The 25,022-nt window shown below is 34.3% G+C and overlaps 1 protein-coding gene across 1 annotated transcript in view; it reads right to left on the reverse strand.

Moving 5' to 3' along the window:
- LOC142866391 (uncharacterized) overlaps positions 1–25,022 on the reverse strand; it is a 185,014-nt gene that overhangs the window by 68,437 nt on the left and 91,555 nt on the right. The window contains 1 exon segment of the mRNA XM_075999761.1: positions 4,682–5,283. Within this exon segment, the coding sequence (XP_075855876.1) occupies positions 4,682–5,283 (602 nt within the window).

Below are 25,022 nucleotides of genomic sequence, written 5' to 3' on the forward strand. Positions count from 1 at the left end.
CTTGTAGGATCAGGCCACATATATCTATAGTTATATATATCTCAGTAGATGGTGTTAAGAATCCATTGTCACAAGATGGTCTTTGTTCTCTGAAATTACCTTTTGGGCCAAGAGTCTCAGCCAAAGTTGCATTTTAAATGTCTGATCAGACCTTTTGGCAATTTCTTAAAAGTTTTTTCCACAGGCAGGTGCTCCCCTTTGGCCATAAGGTGCCACTGGGGTGTGGTGGTGGGGAGCTGGTGCTGGGCTGCCTGGCTGAGCACAGCCACGGCCTGGGTGGCTCAGCAGCCATGGCAGTGGTGGCACCATGCTGTTTAATTTTGCTGGGCATAAAGCTGCTGGAATTTAGAATTAACATTATTAAAAGCCAATATATGTAAAGTGATATTGCTTAAATTAGGAGGACTTACTATTTCTTGAACCTGATATTTCTTGCAATTTAGCAATTAAATCTATATAAGTTTCATTGACATTTTGTTTAACTTTTATATAGAAAGATACACCCTAAGAGAAGCTATCTTTTCCCTGCTTTAATACAGCACTGTTGATTTTGAGAAATAGCCTGATCATCATAATTTAATTGCGCATTAATATCAAACCAATATTCCTGGCCCATAATTTGAGTCAGAAATTTTAATCCGTAGTTCTCTAGACCCATTTAGCTAGGGTTGCTGATTCATCTTTTCCCTGCACCAAGTGGTGAACTATAAAAATTTAGGCAAAGACATAACTGTTTGCACAAAAGATTTCCAATTGCAAGGGATTAACATTTCTAATTGAGCCAATTCTTTAATCGAGCTCTTGGTATAAAGACAGTTTGTGTTGGCTGGGAGCAGTGGCTCACACCTGTAATCCTGGCACTCTGGGAGTCCAAAGCAGGAGGATCACTCAAGGTCAGGAGTTTGAAACCAGCCTGAGCAAGAAGACAACCATGTCTCTACTAAAAAATAGAAAGAAATTAATCAGCCAAATAAAAATATATAGAAAAATCAGCAGGGTATTGTGGCATATACCTGTAGTCCCAGCTACTCAGGAGGCTGAGGCAGAAAGATTGCTTGAGCCCAAGAGTTTGAGGTTGCTGTGAGCTAGGATGAGGCCATGGCACTCTAGCCCAGAAAACAGAGTGAGAGTGCTGCTTTTGTAATTTCATTTGTCACTCTTAAGCAAGGGAACTCTGGTATTTACCAGCAGATTTATAATCCAGCACAGAACATGCAAAGGGCTTTAGCGCTTTTACTTGAAGCTAAAGATGCCTAGACTTTCTGGTGCTGATGATTATGTTATGAAAGAGACTAAAGAGGTATGTGGTACTCACTGTGTCAACTCTGGCTACTGTGAGCATAAAAAACAGGATTGCATCCAAAATCATTAATGAAATTTTCAATAAAATGTGGCCATGATCCCTGAGATTCCATTAGGGAGTATGAACAAATTGTTGGCCACAGTTAGATGACTAAAAATGAGAACTGTGTACTGCGCCCTGCACCTACTAAAATACAGGAAGATAATGTTATGTAAAATAAATTCTCTAAGATTGAAATATCAGATAAAGAAAGATTATTCCAAATATTTTCAATCCAGAGAAATCATTCTATTATATTCTAACACTGAAAATACACACTCAAAAGTAGATTCTAGATGGAAGCATATGTTAGACTATAAGCAATTCATAGAAAATTAAATCAATCCTCTTTATTTACCTAAATCCCTATTAAGAGATTGTGAAATTCTCATATTTTTTATATAGTACTTAAGATATGCATCATACACTCATTAATGCTTCACTTATTGTAATTATTTTCATATTTATAGCATTATATGTTAGGATCTAGTAACAGTTTGCTTTTACAAAGCAAACAATGCTGAGTTCTTGATTTACTCCTCCAGCCTTCAGAATTGTTTATCTTTCTTTGGACTTTAAGTCTCTTACTTTAACCTCAGGACAATGAATTTCTCTAATCTTAATTAAATAATCAGTATGCTATTTGTATAGCCTGTAAATGGTCTCAAGCTTTCTAGTTAAAATGTTTTTTTTTCCTCCAAATTAAAAATACTCTACACTTCTCATCAAAACTTTCTAAATATTTTGTGAACTGGATGGGGGTGAGTACAACAGTGAGAATATCATAGCCCAAGTACAAGCAGAAAGAACAATGGGTAGATACAGTTGTAGAAGAGAATGAAGATAGAAAATGGCAAAAAACTGGAGATAATTATGCAATGAAAGAAGCAGAATTTCCACTTATAAATTTCAAGAGTTGGTTGTTCTGCCTGTTCCCTCAATCTACATGCAAAATCAGTGATTTTAACCCTGGACATTTTCAATCTCTTCTCTGGAGCCACAAGTTCACTCCCTCAGAAATATTGACTGGTAATTATAAAGCATCTATTGCATATCTAACACTGTCTTGTACTTATTTCTCCTATTTAAATATAAAATCAACTCCATAATTTATAAATCCTTCTTAGTGTCTACCTGAACAAGGTAGCCTGATAAAGTCAATAAATCAATTAGTTAAATGACCAAAAGTAAAAGAACCAGTAACCAAAAGGTGCTTACAATATGCTTCCCAAATGAGAATGAAAAGATAGAATGTTCTAAGTAAACTGATATTACTACACTATGGAATTACTCATATCTTCAGGTAATTTTATGAGCACCATTAAGTTTTATAACAGTCCTTGCTGTAATTGCAGACAGGGCATATAAACAATACTTAATGAACTTTGAAATACTAAAATAACATAGTAGGCCTAGCATGAGTAATAAGCATGTAAGAACTGGGAACTGGCATGGACAGGTTCCCATTCAGAAGCTTCAGGGTTTTAAACAATTAGTTCAACATAAAGCGAACAAAATATTTCCTTTCAGAATCTTTGAAGTTTCTAGTTTGCTAGTAAGTTCTCAACACTTTTGAAATTACTCATTTTGTCTAATATGTCTTCTTTTCTGTTCAAAATAAGTATACATCCACAGTCACACAAACATACTTACTCTGTAAATATACTACAGCTATAGTTCAAGTTAACCGTGATGTATTTGTATATTTGATTCAATATAAATAAAGAAGATGCTGATTTCTGTTTCACTGGCCAGGCAGGTTGCATGTTGAAAAAAAATTTTAGGATAGAATGTAACAAGTAGTAATTCCGTGTTCAGAAATGTATGGGTTTTCATTAAGTGCAAAATCTTTATTATAAGCATTACAGTAACTGTGTAATTATAAATATAATTTAAAAAGCTTTGGGACCATTATTCTTGAAAGTAGAGACACTGATAAAAAGGATCACAAATGATGTCTTGGTACTGTGTAACCCAACAGTACATTTTTACAATCCATTACCTCCAACTATGATTAACGTGGCATAGGTTAAAATTGGTGCAAAATAACACTTAATTCTATCTACAACATGTTTGACACATTAAAAATGTTTAATTTAATGAAACACATTAAGTTATCTAAAAACATGTTATCTAAAAACATTCCAAATATCATTCTATTTTATTATCGTAACGTGCAATTATAAAACAATTTATTTCTAATATTGTAATTTTTTCATTCTGATAATGGGAAAAATATGAGTTTGTATACCTACATCATACATCACTTGAAATACTGTTTGTTATAAGAAAAGTCCATAGTACCTCTCCATTTCATAAATATTACATTTCAGTGTTTTCAATTTTCCATGGAAAAGTACATGAATAATGCCTACTTAATATAGAAAGACTGTATACTTAGGATAGAATAAATGTGATGTAGCTATCATTAACCACACACATTCACATACACGCAAAGAATGAAAGCATACCACCTACTGTATTTAAAGCTGAATAACATCAATATTTGCATGTCAAAAATAGCAAAAAATTATGCTTTATTACATTTTAACCGCACCCTGACCAGAAAGTGTATTTTACATGTAATTATAACTCTCAAAAAATCTCCCACTTTTTAAAGCTGACATACAAAAAAATCAACTAACTATTTTAACTGGGTTGTTCTCTATAATCAAAAACCTGGTTTAAAGAAATGTGAGATGTGTTAGTGACTCAGTGCATTGCCCTGTGAGTCCTCTGATATCTGTTTAGACTTGATTCTTGACTAAGTGCCTTCTGAAATTTATTATATCTGTATTGTAGTCTTAAGTATCAATTCTTTGTTGTTCTCTAAGGTATATCTTTTGCATAAATATTTTTGCACATTGATTATATTTGTAAGGTTTCTATTCCTTAAATTTTTTGTGATGTTGAGCAATGTTTGAGAAAATATTGGAGCATTTCTTTCAGTGTAAGTTCTCCCATGTCCAATAAGATCTCTGTTATAACTAAAGCTATTGTCAGCTCTCTACATTATTATAGTTTACTTTAAGTACTGTTGTGCATTTTAAGTCTAATACTTTGGGAAAGCACTTTCATAAACATTATATTTATCGAACTTTTATCTAGTATGATTTCTTTGAGGTTGAATAAGATGTGAGCAGTTATTAAAGATTTTGCCACAATATCTACATTTGTAGAATTTTTCTCTGATATGAATTCCTTTATGTAGATTAAGGTGTGAGCACTAGGAAAATATTTTGCCACATTGCTCACATTTGTATGGTTTCTCTCCTGTATGGATTCATTTATGTAGAATGAGGTCTCTTAGCCAGGTAAAGGCTCTGCCACATTCTTCACATTTTAGGGTTTCTCTCCAGTATGAATTATTTTATGTTTAGTAAGGTTTGAAGACTGGGTAAAGGCTTTGCCATATTCTGCACATTTGTAGGGTTTCTCTCCAGTATGAATTATTTTATGTTGAGTAAGGTGTGTGAACTGGGTAAAGGCTTTTCCACATTCTTCACATTTGTATGGTTTCTCTCCCATATGAATTCTTTTATGTTTGGTAAGGTTTGTACACCAGATAAAGGCTTTGCCACATTCTTCACATTTGTAGGGTTTCTCTCCAGTATGGATCCTTTTATGTTGAGTAAGGGTTGAGGACTGCTTAAAGGCTTTGCCACATTCTTCACATTTGTATGGTTTCTCTCCCATATGAATTCTTTTATGTTCAGTAAGGTTTGTACACCAGGTAAATGCTTTGCCACATTCTTCACATTTGTAGGGTTTCTCTCCAGTATGAATTCTTTTATGTCGAGTAAGTATTGAGGACTGGTTAAAGGCTTTGCCACATTCTTCACATTTGTAGGGCTTCTCTCCAGTGTGAATTCTCCTATGTATAATAAGTTTTGAGCAACAGTTAAAGGTTTTTCCACATTCTTCACACTTGTAGGATTTCTCTGTCATATGAAATTTCCTATGTCCAGATACATTAGAGCTGTGATTAAAAATTTTGCCATATTCATTAAGTTTGAATCTTTTTTCTCCAGTATGTCTTGTCTTCTGTCTATTTAGATTTGATGATTTACTAAAGACTTTTATACATTTATAACATTTGAAGATTTTTCTATGGCAACTTGACAGACATTGGGTAAGACCATCCGAACATACTTTCTGCTTCTTACACTCAACCACACAATCCAATTCTCTTTTTAAGTGTACATTTTCAAGGCCACAGCTTCCATATAGTCTCAGTATTGATTTCTGAAATGGGTCTTTTATGCCTTGCTCTGGCAATAGGTCTTTGGTGGAATGGGAAGAAGGTTCTGAAAGAAATGAAATAACAGAGTATCTCACTAACTAAACTCAGGGAATATATTTCATAATTTGAATATTTAAAAGTGTAGAAAGCACGTTAGCAATGGTATCTGTCATCGATGTATGACCTTATAAATATACTGTCATATATACTATCATAGATGTATGACCTAAAAATATACTGACAACCATGGTTCTTTTAGAAATCATAACTGCTAATTGTTCATAGCAACCCAAATTTGAATAACACCAGGAACCACATGGAATCGGAAGGAAACTTTGTTGCATTTACCCACCACAGCCCTTCCTCCATGCTGATACTGAGTTATCACTTTAGTAGAGAAATCCAATCTCCTGGATTTCCTATCAAAAGAGAATGAAACTATAGGCACATGTCCACACATCTTTTTTTTATAGCCTTTCCAAAGGATGGTTTCTATCTTCCATGACAACTACATAACTCTCTGGGAAAAATATGCACCTATCAAGAATAAAATTCTCCATTATCATAATTTTGGTGTAAAATATTGAAAGGCTATAAAATTTGAAAGGCAAAATAAAAAATGATCATTTCCATGTGTTAATTTGTAGACAATATAAAGAGATATAATTATTTACATCAATATCATAAAGGTGAGGGGAGATGTAAAGATTAAGAATTTTTGTATGCAACTGAAGTTAGGTAGTTATCCATTTAACATAAGTTGCAAGTTCAAAAGATTTTACGTAGTTCTCACAGTGAACATTAGAAGAAATGTTTATAGAGATAAAAAAAGAAAGCCAGGCAAAGAAACAAAATATGTCACTCAAAATCAGTGAGGAACAATGCAGAACAGAAGGAAAGGAAAGAAAGAAAAGATAGTGACAAAGTCAAATAAAACAATTAACATTAGAGAAATTGTAAGTCCTCCCTTTGAGAGAATTATGTAAATATTTATGTCCTAGTGCTTAAAGTCAGAAGACACAGTTAAATAAAGGGATTAAAAAAAATCCAACTATATTCTATCTAAAGTGACTTGACTTCATACCTGGTGAGAACAACAGACTAAAACTGGCAGGATATATCTGCATGATATATCTAGCAAGATATATCAGGAAAACTTTTAGCATCTAAGAGCAGTGGAGTTCAAAATTATATTAGGCACATTACTTTTGAAGTGAAAAAACATTATAATTTTTAAAATATAGTTTAAGTCAAAACTGTCACAAGAGAGAAACAAGGACATTAAATATAAAAAGTGGTCATTCACGGAGAGCATATGAAAATAATACATATATATGATATCTATCTTTATCTCACATCAAGGTTTTCAAGTATATTTTAAATAGCATTGACAGAATTTAAGCAAGAATTGGACAGGAAAATAATAGGATACTTTGATATTCCATTTTCAATAATAATAAAATCAGTCAAATTATTAATACGAAAACAAAAGATTTGAAAACACTATAGAGTAATTAGACCTAACAGGTGCATTGGAAACACTCTACAGAATAATAGTAGAATATACAATCTTCTTGATAGCTCATAAAACGTTCTTCCTAAAAAACTACCTGTTCTGCCACAAGTCTTAACCAATATTAGAAAGTTGTTATCTTACACACTTTAATTTTTAACTAGAATGGAATGAAACTGAAAATAAATAATAGAAGAAACACAGAAAAATTAACAAATATAGGAAAATAAAAAACACACTCTTGAATACGTTCTACTTCAAGGGAAGAAGACCTAATGTTGTGTAGATGTCCAAATTGATCTACAGATTAAATGCAATTCTTTTCAAATTCTCAATTTCAGTTTTTGAATAATAAAAAACAGCAAACTCTTCCTTCAGAAGTTTCATTAAATATAAATGGTTTAGCCTTTCTAATGAAAAAATAAGATGTATGTATGAATAAAAACAAACAGAACCCTATAACATGCCACCTACAAAAGCCTTCTTTTAGCTCTAAAAAGTCAAATTGGTTGAAAGTAAAAATTTACATAAATCTACATAAATATCTACATAAATAATAAGAGGGGGATCTACATAAATTATCTACATAAAATCTACATAAATAATAAGAGGAGGATATTGTGGCAATAATTAAAGCAAATACACTTTAAGTCAAAAACCATCAGAAGAGACAAAGACTTTCATAATGAGAAAATGGGTCATTTAGGAGAAATCTATGGCACAGAATACACATAGACAGATGACGTACATGTAATGTACATACTGTACCATAGATATTTTTAAATATATATTGTATATCAGTGCTTCTAAATATATTAAAAAATATGAACCAAAGTATGGACAGAAGTGTGACAAGAAACACCTAGCAACACACTAGTTACAGGAGACTGCAAGACCTCACTTTCAATGATGAATAGAAAAATTTGACAGAAGATAAATAAGAAAACAGATAATGGGAAAAACATTATAGACCAGTAAGATGTAAAAGACATTTACAGAGCTCTTCAGTCAAAAGCAGCAGAATACACTACGGTTTCATCATACATGATAAATGGTGTTAGGACACTTAAGTCTTATCAAGTTGAAGAAACCTAAAAACATACAACTTTTGACAAAAACATACCTTTTAACAAAAATAAAGTGGAACTAGAACTCAAAAGCAACACAGAAACTGGCTAATACAAAAATATGTCAAAATTAAACACTCTTAAATGCATTCATGCTCAATGGTCAGATGTTTTAAAATTGTTAAGATGTCAAAACTATCTACAGTGATATACAAATTTAATTCAATGTCTATAATAGTCCTATCATACTTGTTTTGAAGATATATAAAAATAAATTCTAAAGTGTCTTGGAACAATAAATAGCCAGACTGTTTTAGATATACAAACAGGAGGCATAGCACTTCGTGATTTGAAAACAAATCAGCAGGAATAAAAAAAAGTGCTACTGGCACAAAGACAATGAGATGAAACAGCAGAACACAGAACTCAGAAATAAACCTTGAGTGCATGACCAAACATAGGTTCCTCAAGATTGCAATGACCATGCAATGAAAAAGAAGAGTCACTTCAATAAATTTGGTAGAAAACTGAATATTTATGAGAGGAAAAAAATGATATTGGTACCTTCCCTTGCACTATAGAGAATATATCTTAAATAAATTAAATATTAAAACATAAGAAATACATGTATAAAAGTCTTAGAGAAAATATAAGAGAAACATCCTGATATTGGTCCTGGTACTGTTTTAGTAGATGTAACATCAAATAGATAATCAAGAAAAAGGAGAAGAAAAATGGGATTGTATCACACTTCAAATTTTCTGCACAAAGGAAAAACTTAGTGGACTAAAAATGCCTCCTGCAAAATGGGTAAAAATAGATGCAAATCACATATTTGATAGAAGTTAACATTGTGAATAAATGAACAATGATTAAAATTCAAAAACAAAGATGAATAACTTGACTAACAAATGGACAATAGATTGATCTGGCATTTCTGCAAAGAAGATATACTAATGGCCAAACATAATTTGAAAGCATTTTAAAATTGTTAATCTTTAGAGAAATGCAAAACAAAATCACAATAGTATATCACATCACATCCATTACATTGGGAACTTTTAAATAAATAAAAGCATATGCAGATACATACGTATGGTGAGAATGTAGAGAAATTGAAATGCTGCTATGTCATTCTGAACCTTTGATTCTAAAAATCATAAAAATTGAAATAGAACAGATCAAAAATTTAAAATATATAAAGAGAGCAAAGCAGCTATATGGTGGGAGGGGAAGGATACACTTGTTTTATTTTACTTTTTCCCAAAGACCAACAAAAATTTTGCAGCCATCCATGGAAAATCACAATTATCTGAATTTGGGGACTTAAATGGAAGGTCGTTAAACTCTAGTGGAACAATAGATCTGGGAAGGTCATTTAGAATACTCAGGCTCTCATCCAGCTGACAAACTTAAGGACCCATTGTTCTGAATACAGACTGCAACATGGGTCAACCATCTTGGATACACAGAGTCACCGATGGTTCCCTGTGACAAAGTGGGTGTGGTGCTGCTCATCCAGAGACTTTGGGAGAGACACAGCTATCTGCAGCCATGGAGGCAGACCTGAATAACTTGGGCTTGCTATTATCTGTAAAGCAGAACTGTGACTCTGCTACAGCTGTCTCAACTAGAGTCCATGTCCAGTTCTTTCAGTGCATAGATCCACACAGTGACCTGCAGGGACACTTCCAAGGTACTCATTGGGAGCCACGCCCACCCATGCTTATGGTATTAGCCCTAAAATATGCAGACTGAAATGAACAACCATGCCCTAGTATATGTCATACACATCCAAACCCTGAAGGCAACCAGTTTACCCAGAAACAAGAGAGGATTGAAAACCACCCAAGCCCTTTGGAACTGGCCCACCAGATGCAGACTCCACTGCAGAGCAAGGGACAGTCTTGTGTCCTAGCTACAGCAACTCTTCATTGAAAACCCAGTGGAGATACCTTTAGTGTAAGTACTCAAAAGAAAAAAATCTTTACCTTCCAAATCCAGTTTATAAAAACTGGGAAAGGTATTTAATCCTTTATATGCACACATACCACCATAAGTATAATGTGCAACCACTGTTAATGCTACTATTTTATCATGTGACTACAACACTTAAGCAGAAATGTTTGGCAAGAACATGAGAAGATCCACTCAAATTGGGAAGGAAAAAGTAAAAATAACACTGTTTACAGTTGACATTATCTTATAGATCAAAAACCATAAAGAAGAAAGGAAGAAAGCTTTAAAAGTAATAAAGCCTCTCAGTTAAGTCACAGGATGTAAAATTACATACAGATAGCAGTTGTTTTTCTATACACTAATAAAGTAGAAAATGAAAAAGGAAAACACTCTCATTTACAATACCATCAAGAAAATAGATGTCTAAGAATTAAAGTTAACTAAAGTGGTTAAAAAAACCCTTTACCCTGAGTACTGTAAGATATTAATAAAAGAAATTTAAGATGGCATGAGTGAATAGAATGATATTATCCAAAACAATGTATACATTCAATGCACTCCCTATCAAAATTCCAGGAGCATTACTTGACAGTATTAACCAAAAACTTCTAATATTTGTATGATCTCACAAACACCATTGATGAGCCCTATACAATAATGAGAAAGAATAAAAAAGGTTCCAGCATTGCACTTTCTGATTTCAAACTAAATTTTAAGGTGGGAGTAATGAAAACAGTAAAATATTCACATGAATCCAACAAAAATAACAATGGAAGAGAATGGAGACCTCAGAAATAAACCGAAACATATAAGGTCAAGTAACATTTATCTAGGCACTAGCAATGCACAATGCAGAAAGTATGGCTCTTCAATGCTTGGTGCTGGAAAACTGGATACCCAAAAACAAATGAATAAATGCAGACTATTGTTTCTTATATGATACCAAAAACTAACTCCAGATGTAATAAAATTTAAATGGAAGACATAAAACTGTAATGTTTCTAAAAAACTAGTATAAAGAAAATAAGAAATATGGGAAAACCTTGACATAAGACTTGCAATTTTTTTTTTGTTTGGATATGAAACAATGTGCACTGGAACAAATTTGGAAAAATTTGGCCTGCATCAAACTTAAAATCCTCTGTATAGCAAGGAAAAAAATAAGAAAATATATAGGAAGGGAGAAAATATTTTCAAAGTTTATATTGTATAATATTTTAATACCCAAAATATATAGGAAACTCATATTTTTCAAATGCAAAACAATGTCCTCACACACTTAAATATAAGCAAAAGTTTATGTAGATTATTTTCAAAGAAAACATACCAGTTTACAACAGGAAACACCTAGAGTAACTCAGCATCACCAAAACATCATGTAAACACAAATGAAAAATTTGATAAGGTATGACCTCACAACTGCTAAAATGGCTAATGTCCAAAAGAAGAGACATAACAAGTGAGGACAAGAGTATGCAGGAAATCAATCCCTGTAGACTGTTATTGATTGTAAATGGATAGTGTCATCATAGAGATTTTTCAAAAAATGTAAATAATACAACTGCCTTATTATTCACCAATTCTACCTATGAGTATCACCACATAAAATGAGTATCTCAACAAGATTGGGCACCCCTATATATATCGCAGCATTATGCACATTTGCCAAGAAAATAAAAACAAACTAAATGCCTGCTTTGATGAATAGATTTAAAAATGCCTGTACAAACATACCATATAATATTACTAAGACATGAAAATGATAAATATCCTGCCATTTCAACAACATGGATGGACATAGTAGGCATTATGCTAAGTAAAATCAGCCATTCCCAGAAAGATAAATACTGCTCTGGATAATTATTTTTAAAAAGTTGAATTTACAAAAATAAAGAGTACAACAGTGGTTTCCAGGGTATAGAGTCAGAAAAAATGAGGAGATGTTTAAGGGTAAAATGTTTTAGTTATAAGATGAATAGATCTTGGAGATCTATTGTATGGCAACATGATTAGAGTTATTAATAATGTATATGCTTAAAATTTGTTAAGACCATAGACCTCACTATTAATAAATGTTCTCACTATAATTAAATGGTAAATATGTGAGATGATAGAACAGTTTATTACCTTAATTATATTGTTTTACTATTTATACACACATCAGATCACTACAGTGTGTACAATAAATATATACAGTTATATGATTATTATTTGTGGAAACTTCCACCCATTAAACACCCCACACACAGAAATGTATACATACATACACACATATGAATGACACAATTCTGATGCTACTAAACAGGGGGAAATTATGGAATATAAGTTATCAAAATATTATGAATCAATTGGGAGTATAAGTATATTCATGTATATGAAGCACTGAATGAAACAGTATATTTAGGAATTCTATAAGGGAGCATGCAAAATAAACTATATTATAGTTTGGTATTTGGCTATAATAAAGTTGAAAATGTACTCTTATTTATACTAGAAAAAAATTATTTAGAAGTGAAATAACATTAGAATTTTTAAATTTAGGCAGAGGTTATGCATTTGCACAAAATTAGTGAGCCTGACTTTCTGTAGAATTGTCTCTGAAAACTGAGAATTGGAAATCATGATGCATAAAATATGACTATCTGTCCCTAGTGTTTCTGGTATTACAGAAACAAATCTAAATATCTCCACAGTTCCCCTTTACACATTTCAGAAATGAGGCATCAGAAGGAACTTAAAACATGGAGCTGGGGATGGAGGATCACACCTATAATCCCAGCACTTTTGGAGGCCAAGCAAGAAGGATCACTTGAGGCCAGGATCTTAATACCAGCCCTAGTAACATAAGGAGATTCCATTTTTACCAGAAAATAATAATAATAATAATGAATGGCTGGCCATGGTAGCTCATGCCCATAGTTATAGCTACTTGGAAGACAGAAGTTTTAGGATCCCTGGAGCCCAGATGTTTGAGTTTGCAGTGAGCTATGATCAGTCCCTGTACTCAAGAGATGGCAGGAGAGCAAAACCCTGTCAAAAGATGGTTCGATGTAGTAGTCTTCAAAATATGCACAGATAGTCCCATAACTCCTAAACAATAGAAATGCTGATAGATAACGGAGTCCCTTATAAGCCATGAAAAGAAGTTTGGTTCTCACTGACTTCTAAGAATGATCACTTCATGGGTAGAGTTCTTTGAGAGTTTAAGAGCCTGGGACAAAAGATGTCCTACTAGAAAATAAAGAGCAATATACACAGGCTTTTAAAAATCATTTCCAACAGGGTAGAATATTCCAAGACATTTTTTAATATCTGCCTTCTTCCTTGACCTTTGACTCTACAACATTCGTTAATCTGCTTCACTGAATCTCACCTACCTGGATATTTAGCTGTTGTTTCCTCTTTATTCATAATCCAGGGCTCTATCCTTTGCTCCAGGCATGTGATCAGCTCTGGCTTTGACTCAGCAAGACCTGTTTCATTAGAAAAGTTTTACATGACTCTAGTTGAAGACTTTCCAATTACTAATGCAGTACTATCCTTAGTAGAGAGAACATTAGAGAAGATTCTAGAAAATTCCTTTCCAACATATTGCTTTCTCACAGACCCTGTAGAATAATAAAAAATTGATCTAATTTATGACTAGAGAACCAATTCCCACTAGCACCAAATAAATAAGAGGTGGAAATTCTATTCCAAGGTGCAGACAACAATTATATACCCTGATTTCTAGAGTAACCACTAATCTAGTGTGAAATCCCAACAAAGGGAAAGGTTCAAGATAACATGAGACATCTAATGATTTTATTTTATGGACCAAAATCTTCAAATTTTCTTTAAAAGCATGGATATAAAATTCATTCATGTTGCTTTCCACAGAGGTTGAACTAGTTTGCAGTCCCACCAGCAGTGTAGGAGTGTTCCTCTCTCTCTGCATCCACGCCAACATTTGCTGTTTGGGAACGTTTGGATTACATTGAGAACTTTTAAATAAGTAAACGTATATACACATACATACATACATACATAAATATGTTGAGAATGTAGAGAAATTGAAATGCTGCCATGTTATTCTGAACCTTGGATTCTAATATTATACAACATAGACATAGAACAGATCAAAAATAAAAATACATTAAGAATAAAATGATTTGCATTTCCCTGATGATCAGAGATGTTGAGCATACTGCAATGAGATATCATTTATCTCTAGTAAGAATGACCTTCCAGTAAAAAGTCCCCAAACAATAAATATTGGCATAGATGTGGAGAGATAGAAACACTTCTACACTGCTAGTGGGACTGCAAACTGGTTCAGCTTCTGTGGAAAGCAATATAGAGATACTTCAAAGCGATACACGTAGATCTACCATTTGATCCAGCAATTCCACTACTGGGCATCTACCCATAAGATCAAAAGTCACTTTATGAAAAAGACACCTGCACTAGAATGTTTATAGCAGCACAATTCACAATTGTGAAGCTATGGAAACAACCCAAGTGCCCATCAATTCATGCGTGGATTAATAAAATTTGCTATATGTATACCATGGGATACTATTCAGCTTTAAGAAACAATGGTGATATAGCACCTCTCATATATTCCTGGATACAGCTGGAACCCATTCTACTAAGTGAAGTATCTCAAGAATGGAAAAACCAGCACCACATGTACTCACCAGCAAATTAGTATTAACGGATCAACACCTAAGGGGACACATATGAGTAACATTTATCAGGTGTCAGGAGGGTGGGAGGGAGGAGGAGGGGATGGGTGTATACAACCACAACGAGTAAGATGTGCAATGTTTGGAGGATGGACATGCTTGAAACTCTTACTCAAGGGGGGAGGGGGGCATGGGCAATATAAGTAACCTTAAGACTTGTACCCCCATAATACACTAAAATAAAAATAAAAAAAATAAAATTCATTTATGTAAAGTAGAAACCTTTAAGAAACTATCAATAAAAAAAGTAATGGCCTTAATGTGGAATATGAATTCTGTATATAAGTGATTCTAACCAAGGGAGACCAGGTTTCCATAGTTCTCCAACATCACATCTCTATACAAATTCCGCTGAGCATTGTCAAGGCATGCCCACTCTTCTGGAGAGAATTCTACAGCCACATCCCTGAATGTCACCAGCTCCTGTAAAAAGACACATATTTCCCAAGTGGTCATAGAGAGAGTTCTTAATTTGACTGCAAGCAAAATGAGTTATGAGAACTGTTTCTGACATATGAGTGACTGCAATTATCCAATAAGATAATTTTTAGCACATTGATATTCTTGAACATATTCTCTTATCCGCTGGAATGAGGATCACAAAAGATGTATGAAAAAGTGTGCACATGATTATGCTTTGGATGATAAATCATTGAATACAAAATTAAGGGCCTTACAACAGTAATATAAATTTATGGGTGTTATATTTACATCACATTGATAAATTGTGCATATTTCTCACATAGAGAAACATAGTGAGTTAGAAAGTATCACCTAATTTTTACGAGTACAATGAAGAACTAGAGATTTTGTTAAAATACAGATTCTGATTCAGGAGATCTGGGGTGGGGTCTGAATCTCTGCATGTCACATGATATAACTACTGATATCAATGCTTCTTGCCTAAGGAGAGTATGTTGTAAACATCCAGTAAAAGGTAGAATTTATCTCAGTTCATCAGAACAGAACACAGATGATAGCCCTCATTTTTCAAGCAAGCTACAAGAAGAAAGGGGAGCTTCCAGATTAAATATGATCCTTCATGCACATCACTCAGTAAATCTCCATGAGACACTTAATGATAAAGAGAAAAAAAAGCAATTAACTTTATATGGGAACAATCTCTCAGAGAGCATCTTAAGCAAGCGAATGTAATTAATATCACTTTAGTGGGACAAATTGTTGTTAGGCATCATTGCAAAGAGTAGAATACAAAATCACCGCTGGGATAGTAGTGGCCAACAACATGTAACCATGAAAATTCATCAGTTGTATGCAAATTTCAGATACAGATGTTTCCCATGTTTTGTTATCTTTAATAATGTATGTAAATACTTTAGCATCACACAGAGTAAGTCTTCTATTTTCCTTTTTTTCCATAATTTTCTGGTTATCCTACACAATCAATGCTATCCTCTTCCTAAATTCTCCTAATGATATTTTATGTATAGCTGATAAAGCAACCAGATAAAACTTTGAGAGTACATGTTCCCCCTCTTCACTCAAATTCAAAGACTATATCCAATGCCCAACAGGAATTTCAGACATCCACACTATTCTATCTTGACCTGTCACAATGGGCACATTTTCATATTACATATCATACAGTTCTTATAAAATTTGGTTATTGTATTAGGAAGCTTCTGCGCGAGAATGTAGAGCAGGCTCTGTTATATAGGAAGGAAGGATTTTCCAGAGCTTCTTGACTATCATAAGAAGAAAGAAAAAAAATGTACTTACAAACTTCTTAGGCATACACAACAAAAGTAAAAAAATAAAGGTTTACAAGTTCAAAAAACTGAAGTTCTACATGACTTTCTAGGAGAAACAGTGGACACAACCTCTAATCTGGGACACACTTACCTGAAAACCAGCCATTTCTTCTTCCTCTTCTCCTACTCTGAAATTTCTTTTCAGCTGAGATTTTGTAAAACAATTAGAATTAAATACTGAGACTGCACTTAAAGCAGTGAGCACAATTTCATCCCTGGTTTCCACCACATTCACAAGCAGGAGGAACATAAAATGCAGAAGGGCTACACTCAATTACTCTTGCTCACAGTAAAGAGTCAGCTATGATCAGCTCATTCATGGAGACCAAAATGTGAGGTTCTCCTGTTTTTTATTCTGGTTACCTTCCCCTGCTACAGGTGCCAGGAGTTTCTGCTACAGGAATGGGAATCTGACCACAGTGATCTGCCTCTAACAAGCCCAAGAGAGCAGAAACTGTGACTTTCCTCTACAACAAAGGCTAAACCCAATTCTCATGAATATATGCAGGAATCCTAATGCTTGACCTGTTATCAAATTAGAATCATTTGGGGCACAATTAAAACCACATGGATGTTCCCATCCAGCCCAACAGGCAGGTGATGGTGTTTCTTCAATCTAGCCAGGTTATCCTATTTGAAAGCCTAGCTGAAAGGTAATTACCTTAAAATTGTCTCTGAAACATCAATGTGAATATAAATCATGTGGTACTGTGGGCCTCACTCTAAGAATTGTGGTCTGCTGGTGTGGAAGGGGCACATTAATTGGGTTCTTAGCCATGTCCCTTTTAGTGCTGATGTTGCTCAACATAGATCCATTATTGGTAGCACTCAGTAGAGACAGCAAGCACAGCATGCATACTGCCTTTTGCCCAACACTCATCACAACATATACTTAATATCCATATGAAGAGCAGCATAATGCACTGTCTACTGAGTATGTGTTAGGTGCTCAGAAGTATGGTTTGTTGCACTGTGAGGAAGCCTTTACATTGTGTGATTTAATCCTCATTATACAAGAAAAGGTGAGTAATAAGTGTTCAATAATTTACAGAAAAATTTAGATGTGGTGCCAGCCTTTCTTTTCTTCTCATGCAACTATAATATGACACTACACAAGATCTGGAAGATTGTTTACACTTATCCCTAATAGGTCTTTTCAATGTCCGCTTACAAGTCCATGTTGATCTCTTACACTGCAGCGTATTTCTCCCCGGAGATTTTGATCCTTCCTCAGTCCAAAGCGTGTCCCTGTCTTGCAAATTCCAGGTTGAGGCAAGGTTTAGTTTGGATCAAATTTGTGTATTCTTCGCTTTTACAGAGGGGAAGGAAAACAGGAAGAGAAATTCCTCTTTGGAAGCTGCTCTAATGCATCCTGAGGAACCTCAGACCTTGGATTCAGAGTTCAGAGCTGCAGATTTAGGTCTCTAGAGAGGCATGAATTCAGTAGGGCTCACTGCCCATTTCCTTGCATTTGGGCAAGAATTGAAGGCAGAAAGGAAGTTTATCTGTCCAATTCAGTGTGCATAATATTGTTCCCATTTGTGCTTGAGGCCGATGGTATCTGAACCCATATAAGTTCTAAAGATGTGAGATGCATTTACAGAAAGGATAGAACTACTAATTATTATCCTATGAGAGTGTATTCACGGGAATCTGGTCTAACTATACTCTAGAGGGACAGTAGACACCAAAGAGGTCTAGAGAACTCACTGTGTTCAGATGTGGGGACAGTGAAGCTCTCTGCTGCAGACTTGCAGGTTACAGACTGGAAGCTCAAGAAGGAATCTAGTGTTCAAAGCCCTTCTAATTTAGAAGTGGTGGGCACATTTTATGTTTATGTTGCAGTTTTAATTCTGGAAAGTGTTCAGGAAGTATTAATAGTAAAGAGTATCAAACTAAGAAAACCACTCCACAAAGGTAAAAGAGAATTAAAAGAAACCCTTTTATTACTCAAATCACAATGTGATGTGCACAGTGCCAATCCACTGAGAGATTGCAAAGGGACACATAAAGTCGTTCCTGTACATGACTAAGCATATCCTAACTTTTACATAAATGTTATCTAGATGAATAATAATTAGCTTTGAAGGAAGAAGTCTAGACAGCCCTATTTGTCCTCAACAGTGCACCATAAACTTACTGGGTAATTAGTGAGACTCTCTTTTTTTGATAATTGGTTAAATTCCAATAAAAAACAAGCTTCTGACGTTAATACAGGAGGAGATAATTTTGCAACTTAAAGGCAGGTGCTCACTGAACTTTGGATCCCATCTTCAGATGGAAATTGTGGGATTGGGAGCTATTTTCCTTGATAACTGAAATTTCTTTCGAATAAGCTGAATCAATTACACCTAAATGCATTAATACTCCTTTTCATATAACAAAAATATGAACAAATTATTAATATTAATGTGCCTGTTGGACCAGGACAAATAATGGCAAATTCTTAAAAGTTTTTTCAGCAGCCAGGTGATCCCCTTCCTCCATAAGGTGCCATTGGGCTGTGGTGGTGCGGAGCTGGTGCTGGGCTGCCTGGCTGAGCACAGCCACAGCATTGGTGGCTCAGCAGCCATGGCAGCGGTGGCACCATGCACTTTAATTTTTCTGGGCATAAAGCCGCTGGCATTTAGATTTAACATTATTAAAATCCAATATACGTAAAACCATATTTCTTAAATTAGGAGGACTAACCATTTCTTGCACCATATGTTTCTTACAATCTAGCAATAAAATCTACATGAGTTTCATTAACATTTTGTTTAACATTTATATAGGAAGCTACAGTCTAAGAGAAGCTATCTCTTTCCATTCCTTAATACAGCACTGTTGAATTTGAGAAATAGCTTGATCATCATATTTTAGTTAAGCATTAATATCAAACCAAATTTCCTGTCCCATCATTTGTGCCATCGATTTTTACTGGTGGGTCTGTGGACTCATTTAGCTAGGGTTTCTGACACATCTAATCCCTGCACTAAGTGGTGAACTTTAAAAGTTTACACGGAGATATAACGGTTCACTCAAGAGATTTCCAAACCCAAGGAATTAATCTTTCCATTTGAGCCAATTCTTTAAACGAGTTATTGGTGTAAAGAGAGTTTGTGCTGACCGGGTGCAGTGGCTCACACCTGTAATCCTAGCACTCTGGGAAGCTAAGGCAGGAGGATCACACAATGTCAGGAGTTTGAAACCAGCCTGAGCAAGAGCAAGACTGTGTCTGTACTAAAAATAGAAAGAAATTAATCAGCCAAATAAAAATATATAGATAAATCAGCAGGGCATTGTGGCATATGGTTGTAACCCCAGCTACTAGGGAAGCTGAGGCAGAAGGATTGCTTGAGCCCAAGTGTTTGAGGTTGCTGTGAGCTAGACTGATGCCATGGCACTCTAGCCTGGGCAACAGAGTGAGAGTGCTGTTTTTGTCATTCCACCTGTCATTCATAAACAAGGGAACTCTGATATTTACCAATAGATTAATAATGCAGCACAGAACCTGAAAGGGGCTTTAACAATTTTATTTGAAGCTAAAGACAGCTGGACTTCCTGGTGCTGATGATTATGTTATGAAAGAGACTAAAGATGTATGTGGTGCTCACCGTCTCCCCTCTGGCCACTGTGGACATAGAAAGCAGGATTGCATCCAAAATCACTAATGAAATTTTCAATCAAAAAGCAGCTATGATCCATGAGATTCCTCTAGAGAGAATGACCGAATCGTTTGTCAAAGTTAGATGACTAAAAATGAAAACTGTGCACTGTGTACTGCACCCACTAAAATAAAGGAAGATAAAGTCTTGTAAATAAATTCTCTAGATTGAAATATCAGATAAATAGTATTCCAAATATTTTAAATACACAGAAATAATTCTATTATATTCTAACCCTGAGAATACACACTCATAAGTAGATTCTAGATGGATGCATAGGTTGTACTATAAGTACTTTATAGAAAATTAAATTCAAACTTCTTTATTTACCCAAACTCTCTATTAAGAGATTGCCAGATTCTCATGTTTCTTTATATAGTACTTACTGTATGCATCACACACTTATTTATGCTTTACTTATTGGAATTATTTTCATATTTATGGCATTATATGTTAGGATCTAATAACAGTTTGCTTTTACAAAGCAAACAATACTGAGTTCTTGATTTAATCCTCTGGCATTCAGAATTGTATATCTGTCTTTGTTCTTAAGGCTCTTACTTTAAGCTTAGGATTCTGAATCTCTCTAATCTTAATTAAGTAATCAGAATACTGCATGTATAGCCAATAAATTCCCTCAAATTCTATAGTTAAATGATTTTCACCAAATTAAATTAATTCTACAATTCTCATCAGAACCTTTAAAGTATTATGTGAACTCTCAGCAGGTGAGTACAACAGTGAGAATATTGTAGCCCAAGTGCAGGCAGAAAAAAGAATGGCATAGATACATTTGTAGAAGGGAATAAAGATAAAAAGAGACCAAAAAAAACCACAAAACACTGGAAATAATTACGAAATGAAAGAAGCTGAATTCCCACTGATAAATTCTGAGAGTTGTTTGTTCTGCAGGTCTCATCACTCCACATGAAAATCAGTGACATTTTTCACCCTGGACATTTCAATCTCTTACTTGGAGCCACAATTAAATTTTATAAAAATCATTCTTATAGCCGGGCGCGGTGGCTCACCCCTGTAATCCTAGCACTCTGGGAGGCCGAGGCAGGCGGATTGCTCAAGGTCAGGAGTTCAAAACCAGCCTGAGCGAGACCCCGTCTCTACCATAAAAAAAAAAATAGAAAGAAAATTATTTGGCCAACTAATATATAATATAAAAAAAAAATCAGCCGGGCATGGTGCCGCGTGCCTGTAGTCCCAGCTACTGGGGAGGCTGAGGCAGAGGATTGCTTGAGCCCAGGAGTTTGAGGTTGCTGTGAGCTAGGCTGACGCCATGGCACTCACTCTAGCCTGGGCAAGAAAGCGAGACTCTGTCTCAAAAAAAAAAAAAAAATATCATTCTTATAATTGCAGAGCAGGTCATATATACAATAAATACAAACTTTCAATTAATAAAATAATATATTAATCCTAGCATGAGTAATAACCGTGTAAGAACAGAAGATAGGCATGGGCAGGTTCTGAATTAGAGACTTTAGAATTTTAAACAAATTCATTCAACATAAAGAAAAAAAAATTGCTATCAGAATCTGTGGAGTTTCTAGTTTGCTAGTATATTCTGAACAATTATGAAATTAACTATTTTTTTCAATATTTCTACTTTTCTTTTCAAAATAAGTATACATCCATATTCACACAAACATAATTACTTACTCTATAAATCTACTGCAACCAAAGTTCATCTTATATGTGATGTATTTGTATATTTGATTCAGTATAAATAAAAAAGTGTGTTTATTTCTGTTTAACTGGCCAGACGGGTGGCACGTTGAAAGAAAAACGTAGCATAAAATGTAACAAATACTCATTCAGCGTTAAGAAATATATGGCTTTTCATTACGTGGACAAACTTTATTATAAGCATTACAGTGACAATGAATTATAAAAATAATAAAAAATAAAACTTGTGGGAACATTATTCTTCAAAGAATTAGAAATTGGAAGCCACTGAAAAAAAGATCACAAATGATTTAATTTTACTGTGTAACACAATAGTACATTTTTACAATCCATTGCCTCCAACTTTGAGTAACATGGAATAGGTTAATGTTGGTAACAAACTAACAGTTCATTCAATCTACAACACGTTTGACACAACAAAAACCTTTCTTAATTTAATAAAACAAATTAGGTTTACATGTAATCTAAAAATATTTAAAAATTCACTGTTTCATTATTCGAATGCACAATTAGTAAAACAAATTATTTGTAATATTTCATTGTTTTATTCTGATTTTAATGAGAAGGATATTAATCTGTATACCTACATCATATATCACTTGAAATACTGTTTGTTAGAAGTCTACCACACAGCACCTCTCCATTTCATACATCTTACATTTCAGTGATTTTAGTTTTCTATGGAAAAGTATATGAATGATATGTACTTAATACACAAAGACTTCTAATAACTGTTACGCAGCTATCATTAACCATAGACATTCACATACACACTAAAAATGAAGCATAGCATCTACTGTTTTTAAAGTTGAATAACATCAGTATTTCCTTGTCAAAGGTTGCAAAAAAATTATACTTTATTGCATTTGCATCCCACCCTGATGAGAAAGTATATTTTACACATCATTATAATTTTCAAAAAATCTCTCGTTTTTAAAACTGATATAAAAATAATTTATTTAACTATTTTAACAGAGTTATTCTCTATACTCAACAACCTGGTTTAAAGAAATGTTTAAATGTGTTAGTGCCTCAGCACATTTTCCTGTGAGTCCTCTGATATCTGTTTAGACTTAATATTGATTATGTGTGTTCTGAAATTTATTATATCTGTAAAGGAGTTTTAAGTATCAGTTCTTTGTTGTTCTCTAAGGCATACCTTTTTCTTAAATATTTGTTCACATTCATTATATTTGTAAGGTTTCTATCTATGAAAATTTTTGTGATGTTGAGCAATGTTTCAGAAAATATTGGAGAATTAATTTCAGTGAAAGTTCTCCCATGTCCAATAAAATCTCTGTCATAACTCAAGATATTGTCAGCACTCTACATTATTATTGTTTACATAAGTATAAGTACTGTTGTGCATTTTAAAGCTAATATTTTGGGAAAGTACTTCCAAAGTCATTGCATTTATCTCACTTATATCTAGTATGATTTCTTTGATGATGAGTAAGATTGGAGCAGTTATTAAAGACTGTCACAATTTTCATTTATAAAATTTTTTCTGTTATGAACTCTTTCATATAGATTAAGGTGTGAGCACTGGATAAAAGCTTTGCCACAATCCTCAAATTTGTAGGGCTTCTCTCCATTATGATTTCTTTTATGAAGAGTAAGTGTTGAGCACCGGGTAAAGGCTTTGCCACATTCCTCACATTTGTAGGGTTTCTCTCCTGTATGAATTCGTTTATGTCAATTGACATGTCCAATCTTGTTAAAGGCTTTCCCACATTCTTCACATTTGTAGGGTTTCTCTCCACTATGAATTCTTTTATGTTCAGTAAGGTGTGTGCTCTGGGTAAAGGCTTTGCCACATTCTTCACATTTGTAGGGGTTCTCTTCACTATGAATTCTTTTATGTTCAGTAAGGTGTGTGCTCTGGGTAAAGGCTTTGCCACATTCTTCACATTTGTAGGGGTTCTCTTCACTATGAATTCTTTTATGTTCAGTAAGGTGTGTGCTCTGGGTAAAGGCTTTGCCACATTCTTCACATTTGTAGGGGTTCTCTTCACTATGAATTCTTTTATGTTGTGTAAGTTCTCTGCACCGGGTAAAGGCTTTGCCACATTCCTCACATTTGTAGGGTTTCTCTCCACTATGAATTCGTTTATGTCGATTGAGGTCTCCATTCTTGATAAAGGCTTTGCCACATTCTTCACATTGGAATGGTTTCTCTCCACTATGAATCCTTTTATGTTCAGTAAGGTGTGTGCTGTGGGTAAAGGCTTTGCCACATTCTTCACATTTGTGGGGTTTCTCTCCACTATGAATTCTGTTATGTAGAGTAAGGGTTGAGCACCAGGTAAAGGCTTTGCTACATTCCTCAATTTTGTAGGGTTTCTCTCCTGTGTGAATTCGTTTATGTCAATGGACATGTCCAATCTTGTTAAAGGCTTTGCCACATTCTTCACATTTGTAGGGTTTCTCTCCACTATGAATTCTTTTATGTACAATAAGGGTTGAGCACCGGGTAAAGGCTTTGCTACATTCTTCACATTTGTAGGGTTTCTCTCCTGTATGAATTCGTTTATGTCGATGGACATGTCCAATCTTGTTAAAGGCTTTGCCACATTCTTCACATTTGTAGGGTTTCTCTCCACTATGAATTCTTTTGTGTTGAGTAAGATATGTGCTCTGGGTAAAGGCCTTGCCACATTCTTCACATTTGTAGGGTTTCTCTCCACTATGAATTCTTTTATGTTGTGTAAGTTTTGTGCACTGGGTAAAGGCCTTGCCACATTCTTCACATTTGTATGGTTTCTCTCCAGTATGAATTATTTTATGTCGAGTTAGGTTTGAGCACCAGGTAAAGGCTTTGCCACATTCTTCACATTTGTAGGGTTTGTCTCCTGTATGAATTCGTTTATGTCGATTGAGGTCTCCAATCTTGATAAAGCCTTTGCCACATTCTTCACATTTGTAGGGTTTCTCTCCACTATGAATTCTTTTATGTTGAGTAAGGTGTGTGCTCTGGGTAAAGGCTTTGCCACATTCTTCACATTTGTATGTTTTCTCTCCATTATGAATTCTTTTATGTTGAGTAACGATTGA

The sequence above is a fragment of the Microcebus murinus genome, unplaced genomic scaffold (assembly GCF_040939455.1).
Source record: "Microcebus murinus isolate Inina unplaced genomic scaffold, M.murinus_Inina_mat1.0 scaf004_hap2_Mmur4.0, whole genome shotgun sequence".
Classification (NCBI taxonomy): Eukaryota; Metazoa; Chordata; class Mammalia; order Primates; family Cheirogaleidae; genus Microcebus; species Microcebus murinus.